This window comes from Gallus gallus, chromosome 8 (assembly GCF_016699485.2).
Source record: "Gallus gallus isolate bGalGal1 chromosome 8, bGalGal1.mat.broiler.GRCg7b, whole genome shotgun sequence".
NCBI lineage: Eukaryota > Metazoa > Chordata > Aves > Galliformes > Phasianidae > Gallus > Gallus gallus.
In genome coordinates this window covers 23,927,967-23,947,016 of record NC_052539.1, presented here as the reverse complement: position 1 = coordinate 23,947,016, position 19,050 = coordinate 23,927,967, and the positions used below count along the sequence as shown (strand labels likewise).

The 19,050-nt window shown below is 48.2% G+C and overlaps 3 protein-coding genes across 5 annotated transcripts in view; all 3 read left to right on the top strand.

Moving 5' to 3' along the window:
- Positions 1–229: 229 nt before the first annotated feature.
- TXNDC12 (thioredoxin domain containing 12) lies at positions 230–9,504 on the top strand. Of its 2 annotated transcripts, none has more exons than NM_001282295.2 (7): positions 230–461; positions 2,010–2,070; positions 6,649–6,701; positions 7,376–7,449; positions 7,984–8,053; positions 8,144–8,227; positions 8,660–9,504. In NM_001282295.2, exons 1-7 carry the CDS (start codon positions 365–367, stop codon positions 8,737–8,739), a joined length of 519 nt encoding a protein of 172 aa, NP_001269224.2. In that variant the 5' UTR covers positions 230–364; the 3' UTR covers positions 8,740–9,504. The 2 variants fall into 2 exon arrangements, with proteins under 2 accessions (NP_001269224.2, XP_046800544.1); XM_046944588.1 differs by lacking the exon at positions 230–461 and adding an exon at positions 620–1,067.
- KTI12 (KTI12 chromatin associated homolog) lies at positions 2,974–4,837 on the top strand. The gene has a single exon (NM_001282296.2). It carries the CDS (start codon positions 3,016–3,018, stop codon positions 3,730–3,732), a length of 717 nt encoding a protein of 238 aa, NP_001269225.1. The 5' UTR covers positions 2,974–3,015; the 3' UTR covers positions 3,733–4,837.
- A 6,101-nt stretch (positions 9,505–15,605) lies between the features above and the next one.
- RAB3B (RAB3B, member RAS oncogene family) overlaps positions 15,606–19,050 on the top strand; it is a 47,177-nt gene continuing 43,732 nt past the window's right edge. For both annotated transcript variants that reach the window (XM_422470.8, XM_004936788.5), the window contains exon 1: positions 15,606–15,679. The gene's annotated coding sequence lies outside the window, so the exon portion shown is untranslated. The remainder of the gene's footprint in view (positions 15,680–19,050) is intronic.

Sequence of the window (19,050 nt, the reverse complement as noted above, 5' to 3'; positions counted from 1 at the left end):
GAAGGAAAGAGCGCCGCACAGAGAAAGGAAGCTTCGCGCCACGTGACGGCGCTCAGCCGCCCGCCCCCAGCCACGGATTGGCGGCGGCGCCGACGGTATTTGCAAAGCGGCGGGGGCGGGAGCGGCGCGCGCCCGGGGCGCGGTGCATGCAGGGAGTTGTAGTCTGCTCCGCAGCGGACATGGCGGCCCACAGAGGGCCCGGCGGCACCGCCCACATCCGCCTTGCGTCACTTCCTGGGCTGTAAAGAAAGAAGGAAAAAAAAAAAAAAAAGAAAAAAAAAAAAGAAAAGGGAAAAAGCTCCCTGGGGCTGCTGCCATCTCCTCTCCGAGCTTCCGGGCCCGTACAGAGGGTGCCGCTGACACCATGAGGGCTCAGCCCGCCGCAGCCTCCGTCCTCTGCCTCTGCCTCTGCCTGCTGATGGCCGCCTCCGCCGCCGCAGCCGCCGAAGGGCTCGGAAAGGGTCAGCAAACGTTTCCTTCGCGCTTTGCTCTCAGCTTCTGGCGTTGCCGTGAGGGCTTGCGGCGGTCGGCGGGTTGGGGCTGTTGGGGCCGGGCCGGAGCCGCCCTGAGTCGCTGCCCCACGCGGCTGGGGGAGATTTGGCCCCTCGGAACCCTGGCGCGGTTCCCCTCTGCCCGGCCTGCCCCTCCTCGTGGGGTTGCCGTGGTTAGCGGCTCGGCTCCCTTCGGGCTTCACCCGGCGTGGTCGTGCTCTGGCCGGGTGGCCCTGAAGGCAGATGTTCGCTGCAGGGCTTGATGCCTTGACGCTGAATGCCTTGAGACTACACTGCAGGGCTCTCTTAGCTAGAACAGAGGATTGTCCCTGTTTCGTCGTGGTGGTCTTTGAATGAAATACCCGATGTGTATTCGGAATAAATGTGACCTGCTAGCCTTATGGCTTCCAGCTCCCCTCAGCCCATACAAACTTGTACGTCAGTGCCTCGCTGGTAGCTGGAGTAAATATTTGATGTGTTGTGTCATACATGTTCATGGTAGTTTGTACTGGGAGATAAGCTGAGGTCATAAAAATACTGTGCCAGCAGTTGCAGTCTCCCAGATGCTGAAGGAAGGTACCACAAGGCTCTGCTCCGTTCTCTGCAGTTTCTTTGCTACAGGTGTTTACTGGAGGTACTGCCTGCCCTGGTGTCAGCACTGGGCAGCTTGTGGCTCCCCATCCTACTGTAGCTCTCCAGATTGTCCCCTTGGTGAGGACACAGCCCGTGCCATGTCGCTCAGTTATCCCAGCCCTCAGCGATGGGAAGGGGAAAGCCGTGGCTGAGTTTTGCCTTTCAGTACAGCCCACGTCACTGCAGCGATGGGACCTCTGAGGAATTCTTCAAAGAAGGCTCCCCTTATCTCAGATCTCCCCCATCTCAGCTCTTCATGCTATGGTGGTGGCCAAAAAATGGCAGTCTCTGTCTTCCTGCTGTTAGCATGTTAGCTGACAGAACAAGACTTGATAACTGCTTGTTGGATATGTATTTTCCATGTTGTTTGGTCACTGCAATGCTCAGAAACCTGCATAGCAGACTTCTTTCTTAGTCTTTGATGTCAATTATCGGCAGTGGTACTATTTAGCATAATAGTTTCAGAGCATTTAATAATCATTTATTTGTCTAGGTGTATTTGATATTTGCTCCCATTCACTAGGATTTAGGAAGCCAGATGGTGACATGTTCAATTTGTCATTAATCAGTTAATAAATGTTCATAGGTTGAGAAACAATAGGGAATAATCAGAAGGCATTTCAGTTTTAAGCTTTGCTTGGGGAATTTTTTAGTCCTTTGCATAACTGTGAATATTCATGAGCATGTGATTTGTTTTTAATTAATTTCAGTGGGATTTCTCAATAAAACTGTGTAGGTTGTAAGTATTCACAGAAGTCTTTTGAGGACTGCAATTATTATTTCCTTTAGAAAAAGGATATATTATGAGCTGAAAATATTCTGGAGGGTTGCTTTCTTCTGATGGTATGTTAACTATGCAGCATTTCTAAACGTTCTTTCTGGCAGGTTTTGGAGATCACATTCACTGGAGAACACTAGAAGATGGGAAGAAAGAGGCAGCAGCCAGGTATGTTACTTACTTATGAATACAGAAAAGAGGCTTTAAAAGTTCACTCAGATTCTGTACCAATCCTAACCGATCCTAAATTTAACAACAGAAAATATAAATTATTAACAAAGGTAGAGGAGACTGCTCAAATCCCTACAGCTTATTAAAGAAAAAAAAAAACAGCTTTTTCTTAATGTTGCTGAGGAATCACCTGTTTTTAATCACTTCAGTTAAATGACTGAGGTTCTGTCATTGCTCTGAAGTGAGAAGAAACCCACAAACTGAGGCTTAAGGGCTACTCAGTCCCCTTGAGCTCATCAGTGCTCACTGCATCTGTCAGTGTGGATGTGCCCATATTGATGTGAGACCTCGATGTGAGATGAGTTACTTTGTTACTAAGGAACAAACTGATAAGTCATTAAAGTAGAACCTTTTATAGGTTGAAACTCCAATACTGTCTCTGTGAAAAGATTCAAAGAGCAGTCATTTTTATGTTTCTCTCAGAATCTTATCTTTTTTTTTGTGTTAAAACATGAGAAATGAAGCTGTCTGTGTATCAGTTCTTGTGTTTGTAACCGTACACTGATTGATGTGGTGAGTTCCTCTCACTGCCCACGTCCAGTGATGCGAATGCAGACGAATGCAGACCGTACTGCTCAGATGCCTGGCAAGCATTTCTAAGTGGACATTTTAACACTCGTTCGATATATCTGTACAAAAAATAGTCGCAGTTTTTGCAGGAATAATTCTGGCTCTGCTTTGCGGTGAAGCAGAGTTTGTAATTGGCATGGAGGAAGCGGGCGTTAGGCAGGATGAGAGGTTCTGCACAGAACCCCCCGGGATGGCGGGCTGTCGCGCAGGCCCGCGGCGCTCCGCGTTGCCATGGCGACGGGTCCGGCCGGAGCGGAAGCAGTGGCGGTCACTTCCGGGTCAGCATGGCGGCGCTGGGGCGCTGAGCGCGCGATGCCGCTGGTGGTGCTGTGCGGGCCGCCGGGCAGCGGCAAGAGCCGGCGTGCGGCCGAGCTGCGGGACGCGCTGAGCGGAGCTGAGCGGCGGGCGCACGTCGTGGCCGAGGCGGAGGGCGGCCGGGCGGCTCTGCGGGCCGAGGTGGAGCGGCTGCTGAGTCGGCGCGACGTGGTGATCGTGGACGCGAGCAACGAGCTGCGGAGCATCCGCTACGAGCTGTACTGCGCGGCGCGGCAGGCGGGCACGGCGCGCTGCCTGCTGCAGTGCGTCGGCGGCGGCCCCGCCGAGCCGCCCTTCGAAGCCCCGGACCCGCGCAACCGCTGGGACCGGCCGCTGTTCACCGTGCACGGCGAGGAGCCGCTGCCTCTGGCCGACATCCGCGCGGCACTCTTCGAGAGCGCCCCGCCGCCGCCGCACCGCGCCACGCGCAGCCAACCCCTGCAGTCCGGCGGCTTCCTGCACCTCCTCGACCGCGCCACGCAGGACGTGGTGACCGCTCTCGTGGCCGCCCAGAGGAGCGGGGCGCAGCCTGGAGAGCTGGTGCGCGTCCCCGGCGTGGAAGAGGGGCTGGTGCTGCCGCGGCCTGTCAGCTTGGCCGAGCTGAGCCGGCTCCGCAGGCAGTTCATCAGCTACACTAAGATGCAGCCCAGCGATGAGAACCTGGAGCAGTTGGCCAGCATGTTCCTGCAGTACCTGAGCCGCAGCATCCAGTGAGGTGCGGCTCCTTCCCGTCCCGAAGTGCTTGCAGCAGTAGGAATGCACCCTCCTGCCGTGCACCTCAAGGAGCTGTGACCCTTGTGTCACATAGCACAGCCCGTGACAGTGCTGAGAAAGCCAGTACCGTGGTGCTGCAGCAGCTGTATTCCTAACGTGATCTATAGGATGGCTCTCCCGGTCCTCTCTACTGCGTTCTCCCCGTGTGTCTTTCAGAAAGAGCGTGTTGCATCCCCACACAGCTGAAGTCTCCTATGGAGACCTCCACCTCAATACTAAAGTAGTGATTGAGCATAAATGCTGCAATGTGATGACCATAAGGAGAACTCCTGCCCTCCTCAGTGCCATGTCGGTGTCTTGAATAAGAAGACTGCTGTTCCAAGGCTGCCTCCAGATATATCAAACTGCAGTGGGGGACTTCAGTTCCCGGTGTAGAAGAGGCATGTGTATTTTTGGGACATAACTGTCTTTCAACAGATAGGTTTGCACACTCTGCACAGCAGCGGGGTGCTGGCTTAGGAAACTTCAACCTCTCCTTTCAAGTTTAACAATAAAACACGTGCCTTAGATGGAACAGTCTTAATCTACCCGCAGGACTGTTTTATTGGAACAACTTGCTATAGCTTTTGTCTGCAAGGTCATCATTAAAAGCGTTTAAAAACACTAATTGTTTACGAGTGAGTGCTCTTGTTCTTGTTTAGAGGATGAGCTGTGATGGCAGTGTGCTCTGGCCAGTGCTGTAAGTCTGCACTGCTTGTGGCTGGGTAATTATTTTTGTACTTAGCTTCAGCTAATTTCAGCCTTTACTGTGCCACACGTATGGCCCATCTATATGTTTCACATTCTGGTGGGTGCTTCATCCCTCATGCAAATAAGTGTCAGAGTTTGCTGTTATTTCTTTGTGTAGTGCTGTCTGGGAGGAGATGGTAAGGGGGGCACGAGGCGTTGCTTTGGTGATTTGTCCATTTATCCGACATACTGGTTGCTAAATGGACGTCGTCATTTCAGAATGGGAAAATGACTACAGAGATGTTTTTATGTAAATAGCATTACTTTTCCAGTCAAAAAGAATAAAGCTAAGGAAGCCCACGCAGGATCTCTAAAACTTGTGTGATTTCATGCTGGCTAAGAGTTCGTATTCTGAGACTGAGCACTTGCATTTGAAATCTGCATGGAAAACCTATCTGTATGTTTTTAAGTGCAGTACAGTACCTATTGCAGCTGCTTCTGCTAACTTCTGACATGAAGATCCTTGATGATAAGAGCAATGTGTATTTTCCAGATTTAATTCAGCATTTAATTCCCAGAAATGGGGGGGGGAAGTATTGTTAGGGTGGGGACACGGATGTAAAAAGAGCTTTGCCAGGGAGATGTGTATTCTTGCTCCTTGCTGCAAACAAAGTCCTGTGTAAAGATGACAGCATATTGCTCGGTTACAGATGACAGACGTGTCGATGTTTATTGCTTCCTCTCTGCCCTTTCCTGGTTCTGAAGGCTAAAACTTAATGTTGGTAGGGGTTTCCTTTCTTACCAATCTGCAGCTAAAGGAAGAACCTCATTTTAGGTTACTCTTAATGCTCTGGAAGCTGTAGCACTAGTACTAGCTTCCCTTGGATATTTTTCTATTTCTTAAGGGATTTAATGATAAGAGATAAGGGGTCGTCTTCCCATTTCCTTGTTCTTAGTCCTTTTGAACTTTACTGTACTAATTAGCTTTTGCCAGCTGTTCAAAAAGTGTTTGTAAGGACTTCCACATGCAAAAAGTGTGAAGAGAAGTGTTGTACTACTAGATGTGCTCAACAGCAATAAAAATCACCTGTAGGTATGTCACTTTTTTCTTGTTAAGAAGGTAAAAGATATAACAGTCAAGATATTGAGAACTGTAAAGTGATGGATTAATTGAATTGCAAGCACTTACAGCAGGAAATATGTGGAATTCTTTGTGTTTGAAGTCTCTGTCTAATCACATAAAGTAACCTGAGTACATTACCAGGGAGCTTAGAGAATTCAAACTTGTTAAGCTTGACTAGAAGGTGAAATGCTATGGGGCTTTTCAGAACAGGGTTAAATAAAACATACATCAGGTGATGAAATCAACATCCAGGTATAGGCAGTGACTGTCAAAGAAATTATTTGGGAAGAGAAATGAATAACGTTCACATGGTGTACCTGAAACACTCCGTACTCTGAATTGTCCTTCACAAATGACTTTTCTGTATCCATTGAACAGGGAAGTTAGGTTCTGAACTTTTGTCATTTTACATTGCACTTTATTTAGGCTTCAGTTCCACACAGACTCCTTCTCGGTTCTCAAACTTGTCACAGGTTTATTTCAGCATACTAAGATAAGGGCAATTAGCCTGGAAGCTGAAGGGTTTGCCAGTTTACTGTGTGTGATTATTGCTCAAAGGAGGATCTTGATCATGGGAGGCTGAAGCAGGAAGTGTCTGAAACATGCACACAGTAGTGGGGAGAGGGGTTGATGGATGACTGTCATTCACTGGATTATGTTAAGCAGCTGTGTAAATCCCTTCTGAGATGTCTTACGTAGCTGCTATGGCTAACCACTACTAATTTCTTAGGAAACACATGACCAGTTGTGCACCTATGCACATGTGAACAAATGAGAGCAAACCTTCCAAAGAGGAAATCTCCTATTCTACTGGAGTGGTTGGTGATTGACTTTTCTAATGAACTGTTCTAATGCACGTTTAAGATTGGAAAGTTTTTTGCAAGACAGCAAAACCTTGGAATACAGTAGAATCTCTCTACATTTTCTATTATATAAAGCCTTCGTAGGTGTCTTTGACTGTTAAAATGTACAAGCAATAGAACTTATAAGTAATAGTTGAGAGGCTTGTTTATAAGCTGTCTGACACTTTTTCCTTTCTCCCCCCCCCCCCTTTTTTTTTGCAGTGGTTTGCCTCTTATGATTATCATCCACAAATCTTGGTGTGGAGCTTGCAAAGGTGAGTGAATTTAACACTAGAGCTTAATGAAATTCCCAGTGAACTTTTGCATATAAATTGTGTAACATGAGAAATGTGAACTTTGCATTCAAAATGTGCTTAGCTGTATTTACATTTTGTTTAGAGCAGTGTAGTATCACACCACTTCTGCTGCTTAGCGTTGCCAAAAGCCAGCCTTGTGTAAATGCCAGTAAAGCAACAGCCACATGTCTACAGTGGCTGCAGTTTTTCCTGCACTTTGCTAGAAAAACTTGTAGAAAACGAATGATTGGAGAGTTAAGAGCAGATTACCTTACTTTCAGCCATTGGTTCTCGAATGCTGGGCTCTGTCTCTTTCAGTATTGCAAAGGAACATGCTGATCATAATGGCTAGGCTTAAGATGAACAGGCTGAGTGAGAAATGGTGGTTTACAGCAAACTTTTGCTTCTGTTCCATTGGTTCAAAACTGACCACATGTGTCTGATGGTTAAGCTTCACTGCATGGCTGCTAAGCAGGGATCACTTACCTGCTGTTCGGAGCCTGGCTTGAACGACTTGATGCATACATTCCATTTACCTACTGCTCACTGAAAAGTAACAGCTCTCTACAGGGAGGAATAGAGATTTTTCTGCTGACCTGAAAACCTGAAATATTTTCCATTGTCTTTCCATTTTTTCTTTCTTTCTTAATTAGCTTTGAAGCCAAAGTTTGCTGAATCTAAGGAGATCTCTGAACTTGCTCATAATTTTGTAATGGTCAACCTTGAGGTAGGACACACTCTTATTTGTACCTATATTACTGCTTAGTAATTAAGCATTTTGAATCCTGCTTAACTGGTTGCATTTGTTTCTTTTCTGTATCCTAAGTCTTGCACTCCTGAGTAGATATGCAAGATTGATTGATAGAGCCACTTGTTTTGAAAATAATTTTCTTCACCATAGATATTTTAATTGTGTTTCTAAACCCGATTCCACTGCTGTCTCCTTAACAGTTTAACCTAATGTTTGTCTGTTGCCACAGGAAAGGCATTTATATTCATTCTCTCATAATATATCAGACATTCCTACACCATAGCAGAGTGTTTAACACACACTGATATTTCACAAATTCTACTTCTTTAGGGGAAATTACCTTATTTCATTTGAAAATGGAAATAGTGGGATACAGGAAATACCTGTAGTCCATTCAAGATGTAAATTATTCAGGGTAACCAGAATCTCAAGCCTCGTTTCTTTAAAATGAGCGCTGTGTTTTATTACATCTTGCTAATGCATGCCTTCTTTTCTGTCTTGCTTTTGTAGGATGATGAAGAGCCAAAGGATGAAGCCTTTAGTCCTGATGGAGGTTACATTCCCAGAATCCTTTTCATGGGTAAGGCATCTGCAGCTGTTGAACCCACTCACAGAACCGTGTTCTTGGTGTTACCACCTGTATTTCATGCTTGATTTCTTTTTTTCATAGATCCCAGTGGAAAAGTCCACCCAGAAATCATAAATGAGAAAGGAAACCCCAGCTACAAGTATTTCTATACCAATGCTGATCAAGGTATGTGAGAAATAACTTGAAGTACATTTTAATGAGATGGATCTGTAGGTGTGTCCTGAGTGAAGGACAGCACCTTCGTTTTTAAGTGGAGAAAAATTATACTTCACAGTGTAACAGAGCTGTGAATTACAGCATGAGTGAGTGGCTCTTCATGCTTTGAGGAAACATATTTAGAGTCATGATTCACTTTAAAACCTACAATAATGTTTGAAGAACCTAAGCGTTCTCCATTTGTCACATGGAAAATCACGCAGCTCACAGAGTTGGGAGAAGAGCACAGGGCTTTTTCGTTTTGGAGTTGTTTATTTTTTGCCTTAGGTTGCTTTGTAGATGTGCATTCTGTAACTGTGTTGGTTTAAAATATTTTCATTAGTGTGGCACCTTGATGTTTTTGTTTTGGGATTAATAGTTGATCTCTCTCTGATCTTTCAGTTATCCAAGGGATGAAGGAGGCCCAGGAGAAGCTAACAGGTGATGCTTTCAAACAAAAACACCTGGGAGATGAACTATAATGAAAACACTCAGTTATGCTTTTCCATCATTTCAGTACTCTCAAAGGAAACAGTTAAACAGACCAAGAATGTAGATGCACTGGAGGGACATAATTCTCCTATCAATAATGTTAGGTTAAACCCTGTTTGGAGTTCACACACATGCATCAGTTACAGTGTTATCTCCTCTGCCTGGCAGTGTGTACTATAATGGTTATTTGCAACTAGGTAATGTGCAAACACATCAACTAGTGTGTTTGAACTAATGTTTGATATTAAAAGGGAGGTTTGTAGGACAGAACATTCATTTGAAGACAAACAGCATATTTGGGATAATTGCAAGTAGCCAGCATTTTGACACTTAATCAGGGCTGGATCTCTTTTCTCACTGGCATTATGCGATCCCATTGTTTTTACTGGGGGTTCCTATGAATGGGGCATGTTCCTGGGCCAGGTGTTTTCTAGACCTCCCAAACCATGAATTCTGCCACTAAGCCAAGTAGAGTAAATTTCATCAATGTTCAAGTAGCATGTGAAGTCATGAGCTCTGCAAACATACTTTTATGTAAAATTCTGTGTGATTCATCTTTATTTGCCTCTGGGCAGAAACTGAACTTCTTTCTTGTGCACTCACCTTTTGATTGTTTCATCAAGTGAAGGTGGGTTATGTTGAAGCATTATGGGGAATTCCCTTTTATTCTTTGAATGTTTTCTGGTGAATGCCTTGCCATCACATTGTACTGTATTTTTGTACCAGGGTGAAAAATTAAAACTTTTTAAACATAAGTGTGCAGAAAGTGTATTTTTGGTGCGGGACATAGCTTTCTGTCCTTAGGGACTGGCAAACATATCTTTGTTTATGTTGCAGTGGTTATTAGTGTTGAGTGTCACAGCTGAAGGTTTCTCCTTTGTGTAATTAAAAGACAACAGATGCTTTTCATGTAATAATAATTCAGCCATTTCTATACTACATATGCTGTTGAGGTTAAGGTAATATCATAGAATGGCCTGGGTTGAAAAGGACCACAGTGATCATCTGGTTTCAACCCCCCCTGCTATGTGCAGGGTCGCCAACCAGCAGCCCAGGCTGCCCAGAGCCACATCCAGCCTGGCCTTGAATGCCTCCAGGGATGGGGCATCCACAGCCTCCTTGGGCAACCTGTTCCAGTGCATCACCACCTTCTGTGTGGAAAAACTTCCTCCTAATATCTAACCCAAACCTCCCCTGTCTTAATTTAAAACCATTCCCCCTTGTCCTATCACCATCCACCCATGTAAACAGTTGTTAATATCCAGTGGTTATCTACTAGAGTTGAAAAGAAAAATAGAGGGGGAAAAAGTAATCTAGCTTGACTTTCTGGTATGGGTGCATTGCTGGATCTTGTTCAACTTGTTCTTCATGTGGACCCTGACGTCTTCTGCAAAGCTGCTTTCCAACCTGTTGTACCCATGGGTTCTTTGTTCCCAGGTGAAGAACTTTGCATTTCTCTTTCTTGAACTTCCTGATAGCTCTCTGCCCATTTCTCTAGCCTGTTGAGGTCCTTCTGAACAGCAGTACAAATGTCTGGTTATCATCTGCTCTCCCCATTTGTGTATCATCGGCCAGTTTCCCAAAGGTGTCCACACCTGGGTTACTCTACAATTGACTACCCTCTTTGAGCCTAGCAGTTCTGCCAGTTTTCAGTTCATTTCACTGTCCATTTATTTAGCCTGTACTAAATCCATATGTCTGAGAATGCTATGGGAGACAGCTGAAAGCCTTACTAAAGCCAATATAAACCACACATGCTGCTCTCCCCTCATCCACAGAAACCCTTCATCTAGAAGGAAAAAAATCCTGTCCGAAAGGCACTTGCACTGCCTTCCAACAACAGAGAGTTTTCTACAGATAACGTTTGAAAATCTACCTGAGGATGTTTATTGGGGAAGACTGTTGGATACAGTAAACCTACTTGCCTATTCAGTCCATTTTTACTGTTAGTAGTGTTAGGAATTTCACCTTCTAGGTGAACACCACTCTGTCTTAAAGGGATTTTAGAGAGTAAATCTCAATTGAGCTCTAAAAGACAAGGACTCAGTGGAGATAATGGGATTGTTGCACGCTGCAGTTACCCTATTCAGCTACTAAAAGTTACTCCTCAGGTTTTATACTCTGCTTCTTTTGGAAATTATCTAATGAATAACCAACAGATTGAACTCAGCAACTGTTCTCAAGTTTTATCAGCCTTCAAAGTAAGTAATTATCTGTAAGTCCAGAAAAAGGATCTGTGTTCTCCAGATTTGTATTTTTTCCCTAGCTGGGTCAGCTGACCTAATAACAAATAGGTCCTGTCTGATGCTCCTTATTTCGTTTATAGTTTTAGATTAACACAGCTTTAGAAACTCATTGCTACATTTTTGCTTCTGCTTGCCACCAGGGGGAGGGCTCTGCTTGCTCGTCTGGGATATGATTCAACAAATCATAATTAAAAAAAAACAACACTGATTCAGAATAGCAGGGTACAACTTTGTGATTTTTCTAGACATACTTTCACAGCCGCTCTGCCCATCTTATCTGTGCAGTGAAATCATAGCCTGCGATACGCACATCATTTGTCCCAAAGCCTTGCTTTGCAACATGTTCTGATGTCAGAAGCAACGTTGCCTCGAAGAGATGTTTAGAAAGCACTCTGTCTGTGGAGATCTCCCACTGATGACAGATGTGCATCCTTTCCCTTTAAGACCATTTTTATTCAAAACTCATCTCCTTCACTTCTTCTCTGATGCATTCCCTCTCCTGTAGCATTTTTTGCATTCCATCCCTAGCTACTTCTGACAGAGAAAATAATCAATAATCCTTTTTTCTTTGCTATTTGGCTGCCTCCTTTCTCTTTAATCCTTCCTGCCCTTTGTATGCTCAGATATGGTGAGCTGGCACAGCTTCCCCACCCTCCTTTGTATTTGCTCTTTTCTAGACCTCTTTTTTTGCCCTCCTCCTCTAACAAGGAGCTTGGCACTTGCTAGCTGTCTTGGTGTTTATTTGGGGTCCTGACAGAATATGACATGAGTGCTGCCACTTGATGTGAGGGGCAGCTCGTTAAAAAGTATAAAAGCTGCTTATGTATCCGGATTGATGGCTAAACTTACTTTTGGTCTGTTACTTTAAACACAAATATTTTTCTCTTGCTACCTGCTAGTTTTATACCTGAGTATTTTAGTTGCTAAATCCTAATGCAGATTCTTGACACCTTTCTGTTGTTTGATTTAGATCAAGTGACAAATCCTGGTTGGCATTTTCTGCCATGCAGAGGCATACATCTTGAGCCTTTCATCTGAGAGCTGTTGTATGTATGTCGTGTAACTTTATGCACACGAGCAACTCACAGGGTTTAGAGGAGCTTCCTACACGTGTTTGCTGTAGTTCAGTAACAAGTTAATTATACACTGCAGCAGCTCAACAGTGTGCAGGAAGCAAGGCCTCAGCTTAATTTGCCCTCATCAGCTTCATTTTGTGTGCATATCCATTTGCAGATAACTTGCAGTAAGTCTCCGTATTTACATAACTTCTTTAGATACGTCCCAGAAACCCCCTCAGCTTCTCCATTTATGGGGATAAAAAAACCCAAAGACAACTTCAAAATTCTTAGTATAGACCCAAAGAAGTGCCAGGCCAAATCATTCTCGTGTAAACAAACATGCTGTCAGCTCCCTTCTTCCTAGAAACAGCCCACAGAAGAGAAAATGCAAAGTTAATTAAAGAGTGACTAGATTGCAGCTAGCCATCTGGCTGCCTGGAAACAGAGGTTGCTTTGCACACCTGGGGCTGAACAGGCTTTAAGGAGGTGTCAGCCAGAGGCTCAGGAAACCTTTCCTTAGCCACGTTTCACAGCAGGGAACAAAAGTGCAATGGGCAAAAGCACCAGCACTGCCAGAGTATCCTGTACATCATTCTGGCATGCTGAGTTTACCTAGTCAAATGCACTTTCATCCCCATGTCAGTCTGCCATCATATCTGCCTTGTATCAAAGGCAGATATGATGGCAGATCAAATGCTAACGAGCTTCATTCACTGTCCTCACATCCAGCTTGTGTATGAATAGCTCTGAAGAGATATTATTAAACCTGTATGAATGCAAGGTCCTATATCCTTGGAGGAGATGGAAGTTCCCACTGCCAATCCATGTGTGTTTAAAGGAAAGGATAATGATAATCTAAGAGGCTGCATCCCACTTCCAGAGAGCTGTCTAAGTTGTCTTAGGGGCTATCTGGACAGGGGAGCTTGCTGCCTGCAGCAGGAGCCAAGGACCCACCACAGAGTTCTTTCAAACTGGTGAAAGTCACTTTGTTTCAGAACTAGCTGGCATATTAATAATGCATTCCCCTTTTCTTTCCCCAAGAAAAAGGTGCTGATTTGCTAAGCAGTTTAGTCAAATAAACTCAGTTTGCTTTCCCTTTCAAAGTTTGCGTAGCGTAAGGAGTGGCTGCATACAATCCCCAGGCATGCCATTGTCCACAGCACCACTCCTGACAGAGGCAGCGATTCATCCTGCGGCACCAGCCTGCTGCCAACGTGTCAGCGTGCTGAGGAGGCATCCCCAGTGATAGCTGCCAGCCAATTCCTGTGGGCTGTCACCAGGCAGTGGGGAAAGGATCTGAGACTTGTGTGATCCTCTCCAGGTTGTGACAAACATGGCGTAATTTTGTAATGGCTAACTCTGCTAGATTCCTTTGATCAGGGACAAAAGAGAGAGAGAGAGAACCCAGGGTTTTCCATAACTACTCTGGAAGCAGAAACTCACTGACCTGTGCTTCAAGGCTTCCAGGCTGTGACTCAGAACAGCATGAAACGTGACCCACTGCTGCTTCTGGCACTTGTCCCCGGATGGGAGTAGAGCAGCCTGTCAAACAAGGTGCAGGGAGCAGGCTGTAGAAACAACGAAGCGTTGCTGAGCTGCTCCCATGTTCTTCCTTCTACTGACCAACACGTGTCCCTGCGATGATGTGGGGATGAAGAGGAGACAGCCGAGTTTCACCCTTCCCAAATGGATGTGATGGCATTGCAGGGGAGCTGCAGGCAGAGCTGGGCAGGGCTGTAGGGCAGTCCAGGATGACTGGGTCTGCTAAGGCTGGTTGCTAGTTAGAAATCCTTCGTTGCTGTGTACTCATTTTTGAACTGTTCTGCACAAGCACAGCATGGGGCAGGTGGAAGTGCTGCAGAAATATTAATTGGTAAGGACTGCAGATGTTCTTGCTGCTTTCTGAGTGTTTCAGGACACCACACAACATGCTGTGCGTAAGAGAAGCTCTTCTGGCAGCACAGTCCAATTTGGATGTCACTTTATTGTGTAGCTTCTGATATTACGATCAGTTTGCAAACTATTTTCAAGAGTGTTGGTGCATTTAGCTCTGATAATGAAATCTGCACATTGCTTGGAGAGACAGCATGGGGCATGTAAGCTGTTTATTCCTTACTGAGGGAAGAGGCACCTGGCTATGCGCTACCTATTCACATAAAGATGGTTCTGTTTTCTTCCTGCAGTCGACATGTTTTCTTCTAGCTTCCCCACAACAGCGGTAAGGGGCTGGAGCAACTGCAAACTGTGCTTCTATGGGAGACAATTTTTTGTACATGCTCAGAGCTTGTCATGAGCTCAGACAATGAGTCTGTTAAACACAGGATCATTGGTATTATTCCTGCTCACATCACACACAGCAGCCACCATCCTTGACGTACGTGCTTTGGTGCTGCTGTTGCTGGAGAAATAAGTACTGTCTTTAGGAGAGGGAACAGAAAGGTGGCAGCACCATGTGTTTTGGGGCCTTGCTCAGTGGGCTGTGAGGAACCCACAGGCACCATGACCCAGAAGAAGAGAGCACATCCTGACAGGATGCCCATGTTCCAGTGAGATAATCTTGTGTGACCTTGAGTACACTGGCAGGTCCTGTCCATGTAGGCTTTTCCCTGTGCGCTAAATGGATCCAGTATAGGGTCAGCACAATTGTGGTTACAGAGGGCCAAAAGCAGCAGCTGCTGGGCACAGAGCAGAAGGACTTCAAGGGTCCCTGCTGGCCTGAGCTTTCAACATACTTCATTAGGATGTGGGAAGAGGGTCAGCAAGGTGGTTCTCCCTGAGGATCAGCTGCCTTTTGACACCAAGTGCCATGCCTCCAACTAGCCCTGTAGGCTTAGCTTTTCTCCTTGCACCTGATGGGTCTGGTACAGGGTCGGCAGTCATTGTTACAGAGGGCCTGTAGCAGCAGCCCCGGGGCATGGGGCAGGAGGCCTTCATGGGGCCCTGCTGGCCTGGCCTTTCAACACACTCCATCCGGACCTGGAAAAGGGTCATCAAGATGGCCCTCCCTGAGGAGGATCATCGTTGGACACTTTGTCCCCGGGCTCCGCTCTAGAGGCTGTTTGGCTTCCCGGCCACAGAGAGGGCAGAGCACAAATCAAAGGCTCTGACTTTGAACGTGGGGTCTGTCTGTAGGATTTTAAGGACGAGAGGTCTTTTGTAGCCTTTTCGCCACACCTCCAGACAAGCGATGCAGGGATCACACCCGCTATTTCATCAGTTTTCCTTCCCAACAGTGTAGCAGCAGCAGCAGCAGCTCGCGCCACACAGCCGCCATCGCCGGGCTCCAGAGTTAGCGGTGCCACTGCACGCGCGGGCACGGTGCGGTCCCGCCCGGCCGGAGCTCTCCACACCCGCAGCCTCCCGAGGCGATTCCCGCCCCCGGATCGCAGCGTGGGCTGAGCGGCACCTGACGGGATTCCCGCGGGGCTCCCATCCCGCCCTCAGCCCCAGAGCAGCGGGCCGGGACTGCGCCGCGGCTCCGTTCCCGCTCGGGCGTTGCCAGCGGCTCCGCCTCCGTGGCCGCCTCAGGTGCCGGCGGGGGCGGCTCCCGCCACGCGAGCTCCGGCCTCGGGACCCGGGCACGGCTCAGCGCAGCGCTGCCGCTCCGCTCTTGTCCGCCGGCAGAGGTAGGAGCTCCGTCGGGGCGGCGTCCCCTTAGCGCCGCGGGCGGGCGGGCGGGAAGGAGCCGCGCCTCGCCTCACCTCACCTCGCCCCGCCCCTCCTCAGAGGCCCTCGGGGCGGCTCGGGGGGGCGGCAGCTGCTCAGTGCCGGGGGGGGGTGGTCTGTGGGATGGCGGGGTGCTGAGGGCAGAGGTGCGTTTGTACTGACGGATCTCTGGGGGAGGGGGGGCTTCACAGCCGCGGGGTTAGTTCTGGGCTCACAGAGCCGTCCTGTTCCCGTGCTCTTTTTTACTTCCTTCCCAAGTTCAAAACATCAGCGGTCCTACAGACGTGCCCTGTGCGTGTACCGCGGTGCGATGGGGCTGTGGTGGTGGTTTGGCTGCGAGGCTGCGGTGGCATTCGCAAAGTTGCATCTGCGTACTGCCGTGTGCGAGCACGTAGCTCCAAGCTGTTCTTTCCTGTTATTTGCACCTGGTGGTGGTGCGTGAGTTTCCTGAGCCCTTGGTGCGAGCGCTGCCTCCAGGGCTGTGCTGTCAGGAGGGTTTGTAGCACGGGTCAGGAGGCAGGCACACACACTGGCCTCTGAGCCAAACTTCCTTGCCATTCTGACAGAATTGTGCTGCTGTCTTTTCAGAGCGGATGCACTGTCAAGTTACAAAGCCAGAATATAGCGGCTTCTAGGTTGTACTAGCTTCGTTTCTTACTACATCTCAGGTGTAGCAAAGAAACAAACACAGCGTTCATGAGCACACTGGTTGTCATTATCCCATAATGTTGGTATTACAAGGAGCTTTTCCTGCGATCTGTTGCAGGTCAAAAAGGGCAGATGACAGAGCTGTGGTAGCACCATGTGTTTTGGGGCCTTGCCCTGTGCTGGCTGGTCCAGGAAGGGGATGTGTGTCTTCCCAGTCCTCCCCAGCACGCCGGTGCCTGGGAGCAGTTCTAGGAGCTCCGTGGAGCAGATAAACATCCCAGGGTGATCGTTGCAGCTGTGCTTTGGGCCACAGAGTTGTGTCTGGGGCTCGAAGTTCTGCAGCGCTTAGTGAACTGTTCAGCTTCTGGTTTTCCTCTCAAGTGGGTTTGCGCACTGCCCCCAAGGGCTTCTGAGGTGAATCGTGCCACAGTTTCCCTAATGGAGTCTGGATGTAGCTCTGGCCACAGCTCCTTCTTGCTGGCAAGTTCAGGGCATGGCCCAAAACATGAGGGGTTTCAGCCCACTATTCTGCTGGGCAGACTGTCCTGTGGAAGGGACAGCAGTAGTGCCAGCTGGCTTCCAAGTCGACATGACTGCATCCTCTCCAGCTCTGCCGCAGCCTCTTTTGTGACATTACAGAGCTGGGCATGACATCAGTCTTTGTACAGTCACGTTGGCAGCCTCCCCCAGCACAGATACGCAGGGCAGCCACTCAGTACTGGTGGTCACGTCTGGAGCTCTGCTCAGGGTGACAGCCAATTTGTGTGGTGTGATTGTTCCTTGGGAGAGAACAACATGAAGCTCAGCCTGACTCTTTCCCTGACTATGGCTCTGTCCATAGCTTCATTTCTCAGAGATCGCCTTGGCCATTCCAGCTTTCGTGGCCAGGTCTCTGACAGCGAGAAAAAGTTGGTCCTTACTGAAAAGCAGCTGCATGTTGATACCCAGTGCCAGGCCTCCAACTGGCCCTTTCGGCTTGGCCTTTCTCCCTGCCCCAGACGGGTCCGGTACAGGGTCAGCAGAGTCATCACTGCAGAGGCCCCAAAGCAGCAGGCCAAGGACTTGAAACAGGAGGCCTTCAGGGGGCCATGGTGGCCTGGCCTTTCAATGTACTCTATCAGAATCTGGAAGAGTGTGAACAACATGGTCCTTGCTGAGGAGCAGCAGCCTGTCTACACTGAGCACCAGGCTTCGAACTGGCCCTGTCGGCTTGGCCTTTCCTCTTGCCCCAGATGGGTCCGGTACAGGGTCAGCAGAGTCATTGTTACAGAGGGCCTGAAGCAGGAGCCCCTGGGCACGGATCAGAAGTCCTTCAGCTTGCCCTACCCCCTGAACCAACTCTGGGTCTACACTGCCCCGTGGACATTAGCTCAGCTCTTTTTAGAGGGGTTGTTAATCATCTTCACTCAGAGCCTGTTGAGGGTTGCTCATGATGTCCAGAGATAAGCAGAAAGACCTTAGGAACAGGTGAGTGATTGAGATACATCACAGAGGAAAGGGGCTGCTGATGGGGAGCAGGGAACCACAAAGATCTTGTCCACGAAAGCTTTCAAGGAGAGCAGGCTCCCAGAGGTCCATTACCTCTCCCCAAAGGACTCGCTCATTCACAGGGTGACACCCCCTGGGAGTCCCTTCTGCAACATGGGGCCTGCTGGAGGTGGTGTGAGCCCCATGTGCTGCCCTGAGCAGTCCTGTGAGGGTGGACTACCTCCAGAGGAAGCCGAGCCCTGAAAGATAACTCTGCAAAACGAGCCTGCTATGCTACCCTTTCACTGTGGTGATGTTCTGTCACTTCCAGGGAACGGGAGAAATGGCGTCAGCTTCCACAGGAGACTGTTGGAGAAAGGACACTGCTAATGGTTACGGCCTGCTTTGAGATGAATAAAAGGCATCCTTGCTGGAGCATGTGTCATTTTGGTGCCAAGGGGCTCAGGGTAGCGGCAGCACAAAAGGTGGTGCTGCAAGAGAGAGCTGCTGCGTGTGGGTTTGGGGGCATGCGCCTGGGGTGAAGGGAGGGAGCTAGGCTGGGAGGAAAAAAAAGGCATCTGTGGCTGTAAGGAGCCTACAGACACAATGACCCAGAAGAAGAGAGTACATCCTGACAGGATGCCCATGTTCCAGTGAGATAATCTTGTGTGACCTTGAGTACACTGGGAGGTCCTGTGTCCTAATAGGCACACTAGTTAGCCTTTAGGGCACCTCAGAGCACATAGAGGAGCTCTGGGAACACTTTGGCATGCTGTAGGGTACACTGGGCTGCTCTGAGAGGCCTCTAGGGCATACTAGGATGGCTCTAGGGCACCATAGAATACACTGAGGAGCTCTGGGAGCACTCAGGTTTGCCCTAGGGTATACTGAGTATCTCTTGAAGTCCTCCAGGACACCATGGGAAGGATGCAGGTGATGTCTGTCCTCCCCAGTGTACCGGTGCCTGGGACCCCTCCATGGAGCAGAGAAGCGCCTCATGCCATTCTTTCAGGCCGTGCTTTGGTCCACAAAACTGTGGGGTTTCAACTTCTGCAGTGCTGAGTGAGCTTTGATGAATGTGTGTTTTGATTACTGTGGCCGTGGTACTGTTTGGCCTTTGATACTGACTGTCAGGCTTATATGTTTGGGAGTGTTAGCTAGTTAAAACCTAGGAAGTTTAGAGGCACCTGTAATTCCACTTAGCAGCCCACTTGTA